Source organism: Lithobates pipiens, unplaced genomic scaffold (assembly GCF_037356315.1).
Source record: "Lithobates pipiens isolate NorthernLeopardFrog02 unplaced genomic scaffold, aLitPip1_a1.2 Scaffold_1, whole genome shotgun sequence".
In the NCBI taxonomy this organism is placed as follows: domain Eukaryota; kingdom Metazoa; phylum Chordata; class Amphibia; order Anura; family Ranidae; genus Lithobates; species Lithobates pipiens.
The window spans coordinates 46,839,723-46,851,724 of NW_027507685.1; the positions used below are offsets into that span (position 1 = coordinate 46,839,723).

At 44.6% G+C, this 12,002-nt stretch overlaps 1 protein-coding gene across 2 annotated transcripts in view; it reads right to left on the reverse strand.

Moving 5' to 3' along the window:
* Nucleotides 1-11,785, reverse strand: part of CCDC160 (coiled-coil domain containing 160) — a 40,908-nt gene extending 29,123 nt beyond the window's left edge. The window contains exon 1 of one of the 2 annotated variants that reach the window (XM_077492922.1): nucleotides 11,638-11,785. In XM_077492922.1, the coding sequence (XP_077349048.1) occupies nucleotides 11,638-11,780 (143 nt within the window). In that variant the 5' untranslated portion in view covers nucleotides 11,781-11,785. The remainder of the gene's footprint in view (nucleotides 1-11,637) is intronic. The other variant, XM_077492997.1, reaches the window with a different exon arrangement.
* Nucleotides 11,786-12,002: the final 217 nt, after the last annotated feature.

Genomic DNA, 12,002 nt, shown 5'->3' on the forward strand with positions numbered 1-12,002 from the left:
GTAACACATTTAACCCCTTGATTGCCCCCTAGTGTTAACCCCTTCCCTGCCAGTGATATTTATACAGTAATCAGTGCATTTTTATAGCACTGATCGCTGTATAAAAGTCACTGGTCCCAAAATAGTGTCAAAAGTGTCCGATCTGTCCACCGCAATGTCACAGTCACAATAAAAATTGCAGCATTACTAGTAAAAAGAAAAAAATAATAATAATTCCATAAATCAATAACCTATTTTGTAGACGCTATAACTTATTACTGCTTATCGCAATTTTTTTTACCAAAAATATGTAGAAAATTACACATCAGCCTAAACTGTTAAGGCTTAAGTTGGCATATTATAGCAAAAAGTAAACAATATTGTGTTTTTTTTTAACCAGTTCCCGACCAGCGCACGCCGATGTACGTCGGCACAATGGCACAGGCAGGCATATTGGCGTACAGGTACGTCCAATCTGGTCGGGACCCCTGTGAGTCCGGTCGCGGGTCCCGTGGACTCGATTGCCGCGGGCATACCCGCGATCGTCTCACGGGGCGGCTGAACGGAGAGATGCCGTTGTAAACAGCATCTCCCCGTTCTGCCTAGCAACAAATGATGCTGATCTCTGCTCCATGTGATTGGAGCAGAGATCAGTGTTCACTAAATGAAAGCCCAGCCCCCCCCCACAGTTAGTAACACACCCCTAGGAACACTTAACCCCTACACTGCCACCCCCTGGTTAACCCCTTCACTGCCAGTGTCATTTACACAGGAATCACTGCATTTGTATAGCAGTGATTGCTGTATAAATGACAATGGTCCCAAAAATGTGTCAAAAATGTCCGATGTGTCCGCCGTAATGTCGCAGTCACAATAAAAAAAAAATCACTGATCGCCGCCATTACTAGTAAAAAAAAAATTATTACTAAAAATGCCATAAAACTATCCCCTATTTTGTAAACGCTATAACTTTTGCGCAAACCAATCAATCGCTTATTGCGATTTTTTTTTTTTTACCAAAAATATGTAGAAGAATATGTATTGGCCTAAACTGAGGGAAAAAAATGTTTTTTTTATATAATTTTTGGGGGATATTTAGTATAACAAAAAGTAAAAAGTACCAGTTACTTACCGGTAACTGTCTTTCTGGGAAATCTTCCAGGACGGCACACCTGAGAGATGAGAGGCTCCTCCCTACAGGAAACACAATCAATCGACAGCTGTTTTAAGTCCCCACCCTTCCCCTTGATCCTCAGTTTGTAGAGAAGTAACTCCTGAACCAGGTTCACAAGGGAAATCATTCCTCATAGGTACTCACCTTCTAGTGTTCTAGAATTTTCCCTCCTCCAACGGGCGGGAAGTAGGCCTGCCGTCCTGGAAGATTTCCCAGAAAGACAGTTACCGGTAAGTAACTGGTACTTTTCTCAAGTCATCTTCCAGGACGGCACACCTGAGAGGATAAACAAGTACCTCAGGCCTACCTTAGGGTGGGGCCACTGCAAAACCCTCTTGGCGAACCTTGGCTCTGCAGTGAGCTTTACCTCCATTCCATACGCTCATATGCTTGATGAAGGCATCTTAGCTGGATCATGCGGCTGATCTGCAGGTCTGCTCCACAGATGTTCCTGCCTTTTCCGCTTCAGATGCAGTATCTAGGTGAAATGGGCTCTTAAAAATGGAATCAGAAAACATGTTAAACTTGTAGGTTAGCAATGTTGCCTATCTCACACATCTAACAACCATGGCCTATTATGCCTGTAGGTGCTACTTAGAACCACTAAAAAGATAAATAAGAGACCTGTGTAAGACAAGGACACTACATTAATCAATAAGAGGGCCTGTCTTAACACTATCCTGTTGAGGGAAATAAAACTGCTTCCTTTTTATCTTTATGTCAGCAAAAGACTAAAGGGAAGCCTACTTAAGGGAAATAGATTAACAGAAGCTTGAACCCTGGGTTTAAGGCACGCCCCAATCTATGTCCTTACTTACGCCTGAGAGCCTTCTTCAGGAGATTAAAGTCCCTAGCAGGAGTAGACTACCCATATTGCTATGTCTAGTTTTGCTAAAAGGGCAAAATGAAGGCCATGCACCGAGCCGAAACCTATTCGATCGGGTATACATCTTTATACTTCATCCTTGGGCCCTAATACTCCTCTGAACAGAACTCTCCAAGTTCTTACTAAACAGGGCGATTCATTATCCCCTTCCTCCAGTGTCCCATAACCCTACAGGGCTTCAACCCTAGGAAATGGTTCTGGCATCCCTGAATGCAAGTGGTCAAGGTTTTCTGACATGTGGCAGCTGCAGCCCGAACTCCTGGCCCCTCCATGGAAAAGAAGGCTGAAATACAAAAAGGTGATACATGTATTATTAATATCACAAATAAAATGATCATAGATTGTGGGCACGGCACAATAGATTTAGACAGAAAGGACACAAGCATAGACAACAATGTTGTGTGCCTGAGTGTGACTAGCTAAACCAATATATCAAATATGGGAAGAGACCCAAATCTGAACCTCAATGTAGACAAACAGTCCTCATAGTCTGGTTTTCTGATGTGCTGCCAAGATGTAAAAACATTAAGACTCAAGCAAACCCTAAATGCTGCGTATTTCTTTAGTGCAGCTAGCTAGGTCATAACTGATATATAAATACGGAAAGGACAGGAACCCCCTTTACTGTTGTGCTTTACCTATGTACAGCAAAACAAGGCTATAAAGACAGAAAGACCCAAACTTCTATGTTGTGTATTTCTGACAAACCACCACAGTTATAAGATTAATATGAACACAAACTCCCGTGTTGTGCATTTTTGCTATGCCACAGGGAAAAATATGGAACACAAGACAATCCTTTCTGTCATGCACTTCTGTAGTGTAGTTCAGATAGAACCAACACTGAGAAAGGACACAAGCAACCTGCAGCATTGTGTTTTTCTGAAACAGAAAGCACCAACAAGCTTCAATCTTGAGTATTTCTGCTGTGCAACAACATAAAAGCAGACACTGAGGAAAAAGACAGACAGCCTTTACAGCTGCAATCTTTCTGGTCTGCTGCAAAATAAAACAATAACGTCATGATGAGTATTCCTGCTGTGTAGCAAAACCTCAATCAGAAGGGACAGATAAGTTTAGGGTTCCCACACCTGTGCGACCCAACCTGCGACTTGGGACTGCAAGACGCATGAGAAGTCATATACTATGGCTTCCAATGGGTACCATTTGTGTCTGTGCGACACCAGCAGTCCCTTAATCCTGGATCCACAGACCTCAAGATTACACAGGTCGCAGGGAAAAAAACAAATAGCAATTTTCAGGTCGAACAAGTAAGGGGTCCCCAATGCTGTGACTCCCTGGAGGATTGCAGCCAACAAACCCCTGCTGTGTATCCCCAAGATGCAGAAAGGTAGATCCATGAGAAACACTGCTTAGCCTGATATACAAACAATAAGGCAGTAAATATAGGACATACAGGACACAAACATTCAATCTTTGTGTATGTCTGATGTGTAGTAATATACCAATACTGAGCAGAGAGGCCACCATCCTCAATGTGTCTCTCAGCTGAGCAGCAAAAACAAAATCAGAAAAAGACAAGCAACCTTCACTGCTGTGTCCTTTCTGATATGCAGCCAATAAGGCAGTATATGCAAGACATAAAAGGACAGACAACCTTCAATCTTGTATATGTCTGATGTGCAACAATATAACAATTCTGAATAGAGATAGCACATCCATATTGAAGCGATTTGGCCTTGCGACTCAACATGTCAAATCGCATTGGCTAAAATCAGCACAACACCACTTTTTGGTGCTACACGGATTACCAAAGGCAGTATATGTACTACACCTGGCAGGGGTTCAATTTGTATTTCTACTATGTAGCCCAACAAATTCGAACCATCAATTTTCACTGCTGCCTTTCTGATAAGGCAATAATACAGGACACAAAAACCTCACAGACCTTAATGCTGTATAAATCTGATGTGCAACAATAAAACACTATGAATAGAGATAGCACATCCATATTGAAATGATTTGTCATGCGACTCAACATGTCAAATCGCATGTTTAAACTCGGCAGCCATTGCTGTTAATAGCACTGTCTGAATCAGCACAGCGCCACGCAAATCAGGACCATCAGACTTCACTGCTGCCTTTCTGATAAGTAACCAACAAGGCAGTAAAACAGGACACAAAGCCCCACAGACAGACCTCAATCTTGTGTATGTCTGATGTGCAGCAATATAACCATTATGAGCAGAGATGTCACCAGACTCAATGATGTGCATTTCTGCTGTGCAACACAAAACCAGAAAGTACAGACCACCTTCACTGTTGTATTTTTCTGATCTGTAGCCAAACAAAGCAGTACCTTTAGTATATAAAGGACAGAAAACAAGCTTCAGTGCAGTGCATTTCTGATGTACAGCAATATAGTCCTTATTAAGCAGAGATGTCACAAATCTCAATGTGTATTTCTGCTGTGCCACAAAAACATCCCAGCAAGGACAAACTTTCACTACTGATCTACTGGTGTGCAGCCAATGAGGAGTCATGGTCTATCCCTTTATGAAATAACCAACAGGCAATTTATTTCATAGGCATAGCCTGGGCTGTAGATACTAAACCTTCACCACCAGTGAAGGAACAGATCCTAAAATGGTTGGACACCCTACTATTAGTAGTAGTTGTTGTCCTACCTTACCTCCATAGACTGAGCAAACGCTAGCCAGCACAAATCCAGGTGGTGCTGATTAGCAACTAAAGTCTCAATGAGCCCAGCCCTAGAGACCAATTTAAGACCTCTCTAGAAGAGGTGGTTACCAGTTTAGCCTGGGAGGTAAATAGCTATTTGCAGGCTTCAAACAATCAATTATGTAGCTCTTGCATAGGTTTGCACAGAAAATCCTCAATTAAAAGGATGTAGGGAGCGATCTATGGTGAATCGCCTTTAGATCTGCCACTGAGTGGATTGTAGCCCAAACCAATAAAAAAAGTTTCTTCTTACCTCCTACATTATAATATAAACACAGTGTAAAGGTGGAGTGGGAGGTTGGAGCTTATGAAAGTTAACTATAGCAGGCAACCCCCAAAAGGAGGATCTGTGACAAGGGAACCCCTACTGTGCCACACAGTAGCTTGGTCTCTGCCCATCCTTGAATGTTAGGTCAGCTTTTAAACATTGTGAAGCAACTTCAGATTCCTAGCAGCTGGGCTAATAGGGCCGGTAACCTAGTGCACCTGCTGACCAGGGGAGCTTCTGAATCCACCAACCACTGCCCAATTAATAACCTGTTCAGTGGTATACCTGGCCTGTAAGTAACTTTGTATCTACCAGGTCCCCTCTGTACGCTATATTCATCCCTACTAAATGTACCACAACTGGGCATGTAGGGAGAGGCTGGCAACCTACTGCTGCGATAACCACAGTGTCTCTGCTGTAAGAGGGAGCTGTGGCTGGTGGTTTTAGCAGTGGCGTCTGCGCTATTTGTATCCCGACCCCAGGTTCTGCACTGCACCAGTCAGTATATACACGGGGAAGGGGGAGCAATGGCCTACCTACCTCTTTCTCATCTGAGGTGGTTTAGGCACACTCGTTCCTCTGCACCACCTGTCCACCATACAGCTTCTCTGATGCAAGAGGGAGCTGCGGCTGGTGTTTTTAGCAGAAGCTTAAGGGCTATTTGAATCCAGACCCCAGGTGAGATCTCAAATGCCCAGAAACCCTCTGGCTGGAATTGGGGATTTTGCAAATAATTTCCCACGGCAAAAGGAAAGTAAAGTACTCACCGTTGTCGTCTTCCTCTTTTTGCCACAGCCAGCGGGCTTGCTTTTCCATCCTTATGGTCCACACGCAAGGAGGATAGCCGCCAACGTGCTCCCCCCCCCCCCAACTGCTGTCCCCATAGGGAGGTGCTAGGTTAGGCTGTGTCCTGCACTGTACCAGTCAGTCAGTCTATATACATGGGGGGGGGGGCAATGCCTTCCATTCCTCATTCCCATCTTCATATCTGAGGTGGTTAAGGCAGACATCCACCGTAGTAAACTGGTGCCTCCTCGCTCTAGAGAAAGGAGGATGTGGGCGCCTGCTCCTACTGACTCTCAGCCTTCCCTCCTGGGTAAGAACGCCGCTGCCATTTTCCCGAAGTTTGAAAATGACGCGGGTGCTTGTTGCCACGCTCCCTCTCCGGCAGCCCACGCGAGCTACCGGGGACCCAGGAGTCGGGGACAAGATCCCCCTGGAAAGAACCGATGGCCAGCACCCCCGTCTGAACAGCCACCTGTACAGGTAAGGAGGGGGAGACAGGATAATGGCCCCTGAAGTTCTGGGTACACCACTGTACCCAGGGTCCTTCAGCTCTCAGGGCGGCTCTTCCAATTTCTGCTGCCCGCCCTGAGGAAAAGATAGGGGAACCCCCCAGGAAGGACAAGAATATCCTACCAGACCCAGAGGCTTCCCAGGCTTGTGGTCCGGCTCCCAGGGGGAGACCACCAGCCCCAGGCTTCGGGTCATTTGGAAAAAAACAAACAGTTTCGCTGTGTAGGGAGAAACACAATCAAAAACTGAGGATCAAGGGGAAGGGTGGGGACTTAAAACAGCTGTCGATTGATTGTGTTTCCTGTAGGGAGGAGCCTCTCATCTCTCAGGTGTGCCGTCCTGGAAGATGACTTGAGAAAAATAATGCTTTTTTTTTCAAAATTGTCGCTCTATTTTTGTTTATAGCGCAAAAAATAAAAACCGCAGGGGTGATCAAATACCACCAAAAGAAAGCTCCATTTGTAGGGAAAAAAAAAAAGGACATCAATTTTGTTTGGGAGCCACGTCGCACGAACACGCAATTGTCAGTTAAAGCGACGCAGTGCCGAATCGCAAAAAGTGGTCTGGTCTTTGGCCAGTAAAATGGTCCGGTGCTGAAGTGGTTAAAGTTGGCACTCTTTTTTTGTTTAAAGTGCAAATAATAAAAACCGCAGAGGTGATCAAATACCACCAAAAGAAAGCTCTATTTGTGGGAAAAAAATAATTTGGGTACAATGTTGCATGACTGCACAATGAAAACTGACCTGGGCAGGAAGGGATGAAAATGCCCGGTATTGAAGTGGTAAATTAATGAAAGTGTATTTCTTCCAAAAAAAAAAAAATTGTATTTGAAAAACAGCTACATAAATACAGTGTGACATAAAATATTGCAACAATTGCCATTTTATTCTCTAGGGTCTCTGCTAAAAAAAAAAAAAAATTATATATATATATATATATATATATAATGCTTGGGGGTTCTAAGTAATTTTCTAACAAAAGATTTGTTACTTGTAAACAAGTGTCAAAAAAGGTTTAGGCATGAAGGGGTTAATATCAGCTCCCAGCTTGAAACAATGGGAAAGAAGCGAGAAATCTTCATAGTGTAAGACTTTTCTTTTTAAGAAAAAAAAAAAAAAAAACACATTCACCAAAAAACTTACATTATCTCTGCTCTGTCCTCAGGATCAGCCTCATGGTGTGACAGTCTGCTCCCCCGCAGCCTCTCGTTTGTTCTCTTCCTGTGGTCAGGCTAGGGAATTTTTTGCGTCCAGGAATTGCTATTAGGCCACCGGGACTACATGTCCCACGATGCTTTGCAGCTGCTGGAGGCTCTGATGGGCTCCCTCCCTCTACCAATGAGGAAGCAGGGGAGGGAACAGAGTGGGCGGACGCTCACACAGGCTGCAGTGTTCGGAGGAGAGGAGGAGAGGAGGGGGGGGGGAATCCCCCACACGAACTGACAGGTCAGGTTGGCTCTCACTCCAGTCAGTGGATTAGTGTGAGCGCGACCGATGGGAGGTGCAGGAACAGAGCTGCCTCCACTACATAAGTGAGTGTGAGTGCCTCTTGAGTTTCCGCGCCCCTCCCTCTGCCTTAGCTTGCAGCCCCTGCCCTGACCCGAAAAAAATAAAAAATAAAATCGCGAGCAGTGGCCTGCCGGCCATTATGCATATATTGTTAGGGCAGCCTAGGGGGAAATTGCCACCCTGCCCCCCGGCCCAGCCCGCCCCTGCTTCTATATGTAGTGGTTCTAAAAGGCAGAAGGTTTATTTTATCTTAATACATTCTATGCATTAAGATAAAAAAAAACCTTCTCTGTGCAGCAGCCCCCCCAGCCCCCCCTATTACTTACTCTATATTACCAAAAGTATTGGAACACCTGCCTTTACATGCACATGAAGTTTAATGGCATCTGAGTCTTCGTTTGTAGGGTTCAAGATTGAGTTGGCCCACCCTTTGTAGTTATAACAGCTTCAACTCTTCTGGGAAGGCTGTCCACAAGGTTTAGGAGTGTCTATGGGAATGTTTGACCATTCTACCAGAAGAGCATTTGTGAAGTCAGGCACTGATGTGGACAGGGAGGCCTGGATCGCACTCTCCACACTAATTCATCCCAAAGGTGTTCTATCAGGTTGAGGTCAGGAGTCTGTGCAGTCCAGTCTAGTTCCTCCACACCAAACTCGCTCATCCATGTCTTTATGGACCTGGTTTGTAAACTGGTCCAAATCATTTGGTGGAGGAGGGATTATAGTGTGAGGTTGGGCTTGGCCCCTTAGCTCCAGTGAAGAGAACTCTTAAGACGTCAGCATACAAAGACATTTTGCACAATTTCATGCTCCCAACTTTGTGAGCACAGTTTGGGGATGGCCCCTTCCTGTTCCAACATGACTGCGCACCAATACACAAAGCAAGGTCCATAATGACATAGATGAGTGAGTTTGGGGTGGAGGAACTTGACTGGCCTGCACAGAGTACTGACCTCAACCTGATTGAACACCTTTGGGATGAATTAGAGCAGAAACTGCAAGCCAGGCCTCTCATCCAACACCAGTGCCTGACCTCACAAATGCTCTTCTAGAAGAATGGTCAAACATTCCCATAGACACACTCCTAAACCTTGTGGTCAGCCTTCTCAGAAGAGTTGAAGCTGTTATAGCTGCAAAGGGTGGGGCAACTCAGTATTGAACCCTACGGACTAACACTGGTATGCCATTAAAGTGGAGGGCCACCCTGAAAACAAAAAAAATGTTAAAAATGAAAAAAAAAAAAAAAAAAAAAAAAATTTTTTTTTTACTTACCAGAAATGCCTGTTGCTAGGCACTTTATCCTAATCTTCCTCTTCCTCCTCCGCGGAGATCTTCTGTCTTCTCTCTTCGTCGCGGCGTCTTCTGGGTAATGGGTCGCGCTGTGTTCTGGGAACTGTGTGTTCCAGAACACAGCGCGTCCCATTCAGAAAGTGCTGCGGGACTCGCGCATGCGCAGTAGCTGCGGACTCGCGCATGTGCAGTAGGAAACGGGCAGTGAAGCCATAAGGCTCCACTGCCTGTTTCCCTTAGAGGGAATGGCGGCGCCGGGACCCGAGAGCCGAGGGACGGGTCGGCCTCGGGCGGCCGACATCGCGGGCGCCCTGGACAGGTAAGTGTGTTTATTAAGTCAGCAGCTGCAGTGTTTGCAGCTGCTGACTTTTTTTTTTTTTTTAAACGGCCCTCCTCTTTAAAATTCATATGCGTGTAAAGGCAGGTGTCCCAATACTTTTGGTACTATAGTGTCCATGAGCCCCATCTCGATCCAGCGATGTTGCATGAGAGTCTCAGCTGTCCGGGACTCCCCCTCCTCATTGGCTGAGACACAGCAGTGGGCACCATTGGCTTCCGCTGCTGTCAAAGTCAGTGAGCCAATGAGGAGAGAGAGAGGGGGCAAGGCCAACCCACAGCTCTGTGTCTGAATGGACACACAGAGCAACGGCTAAGCTCGGGTGATCCCATAGCAAGCTGCTTGTTGTAGGGGCAGGAGGGGAAAAAACTTGGCTCTGTGCAAAACCACTGCACGGAGCAGCTAAGTATGACATATTTGTTATTTTTAAACCAAAATAAAACAAGACTTTTTAATATCACTTTAAAGTCCCAAGGAAATGTGTATATGTTTGTAAATATATTTTAAACAGGCTTAGCGGTTATGGCTCTTTGAATGTCCCAGTCATTCCTGCCACAAGAATCGTGCTGGCTGCATGTAAACGTCTGTATAAAGGAGGCCTAATTCTTCCAGGGGTATGAAAAACAGACCAAAAGGAGGGTAAATAACACATTTAGGGGGTTGATTTACTAAAACTGGAGTGCGCGAAATCTGCCTGAGCTTTGCATAAAAACCAATAGGCTTCCGGGTTTTTTTTGTGAAAGCTTAAAGTGAAACCTAAATCAAAGGCATAATTTGTGTCGACAGGTACAAATATGATTTAGCTTACCTTAACTATAGGTACTGTAAATAACACCTAAACGTGCACCATTTAGGAGATATTTACATTACATGCAGCCAATAACGTCATCGGCGCATGTGCTCTGAGCCTAAGTTGACATTGACAGCGGGAATGAAATTGTGCGAGTTCAGCTGAATTTGCCCAATTTCATTCCCGCATGTCAGTCCGACTTCAGGGGGTGATTTCAGAGACATCTGTGCAGTTTTCTGCACAGATGTCTTTTTAAACTACTACAGGAACTGCACAGATGTCTATTCAAACTACTACAGAAATGACTTTTGGGAATCAGTGCGGTGCCGCACCGATTATGACGGTGCCAATAGCCGTCGATTTGGCATGCAATTTGACATGTCAAATCGCATGCTAAGTCGCTGCAATGTGAACCAGGGCTGAAGGAACAGTTACCTGTGCCGTTCCTTCAGATACCTGTGCTGTGAATGACGGCTCCCCCATGCATGCGCGGGTGATGTCATCGCAGCTCCGGCAGTCACGCAGCTGGAGCCCGCAGACCCAGAAAAGAAGTTGGATGCTGCCTCCAGCGATTACATTGCTTTGCTGAAGGGCTTTGTTTTCAAGCAAGTTTCACATAATGTCTTTACTTTGCAGGTTCAGAAAAAAAAAAAAAAAAAAAAAAAAAAAAAAAAAAACAGCGGTTTACAACCGCTTTAATTTAGCAACCTGTAGTTAGAAGCTGATTGGCTACCATACACTGCTGCACCAGATTTTGCACTCTCCGGTTTTAGTAACAAGATGATTGTATACATATTTGTATGAATCAAAGAGAAGAAATGATTAAAATATAATAAAAAAGGGGATCATATTAGATTCAGGGGATCACAAGGGACCCATTACGACAAATTCACATTTTAGCACACCTCCCAACTTTTTGGGAACAAGGGACACCCATTATCAAAAGTATGTAGACATGGGACACACCCCTGCCACTCCCCCTTAAAAGCAGACATATACAATGATTAGTTAAACCCACAAGTGTTTTTTTACCACTACTATTCCTTTTATATTGACTTTTGAAATTTACAAATGCAGCAATTTAGAAATGTAATGAAAGGTTTAGCACTGGGAAACGCTTTTTTTGAAGGATAAAAAGTGCATTTTATATACAACTATATATATATATCAGACCAAAATGAGGGACAAATGAGAAGGAATAAGGGACAGAGGGACATTGCTCCAAATCAGAGACAGTCATTCTAAATCAGGCACAGTTGGGAGCTATGTTTTAGGTTTACATACACTTTAAAATAAACACATATAAACAACTTTAAGATTTAATACCACAGCCTAAAAAGTAGTTGATAACTATTTTTATGTCTTCCAGAAATAAACTCACGAACACAGGAGAGTTTAATACATACCCGGCCTTCTCTGCAGCAGTACTCAGAGCAGTGAGCACACGGATTGAATACCGCGCAAGCGCAGTGGAGTTTCCAGCACAGGAAGCGTGTATGCAGCTCACCCTAGCAACCGAAACACGCCGCTGGCGTCCAACCAGACTCATCTTGCCAGGAATCTGTGCCAGCCAATCAGCTTTTAAGAGGTGTAGCTAATGGCTTGGTAAACTGCGTTACATGAAAACATCATGTGACTGGAATCACATGGCCGCTGAGCACATTGATTGATGAAATTTTCCGTTCCGAGAAGCCACAAGTGCGACCTCTACTGGTCACTGAGCAGAGCACAAGCCAGAAGTGTTTTTGCGCACGCCGCGTGTACGCTGAAA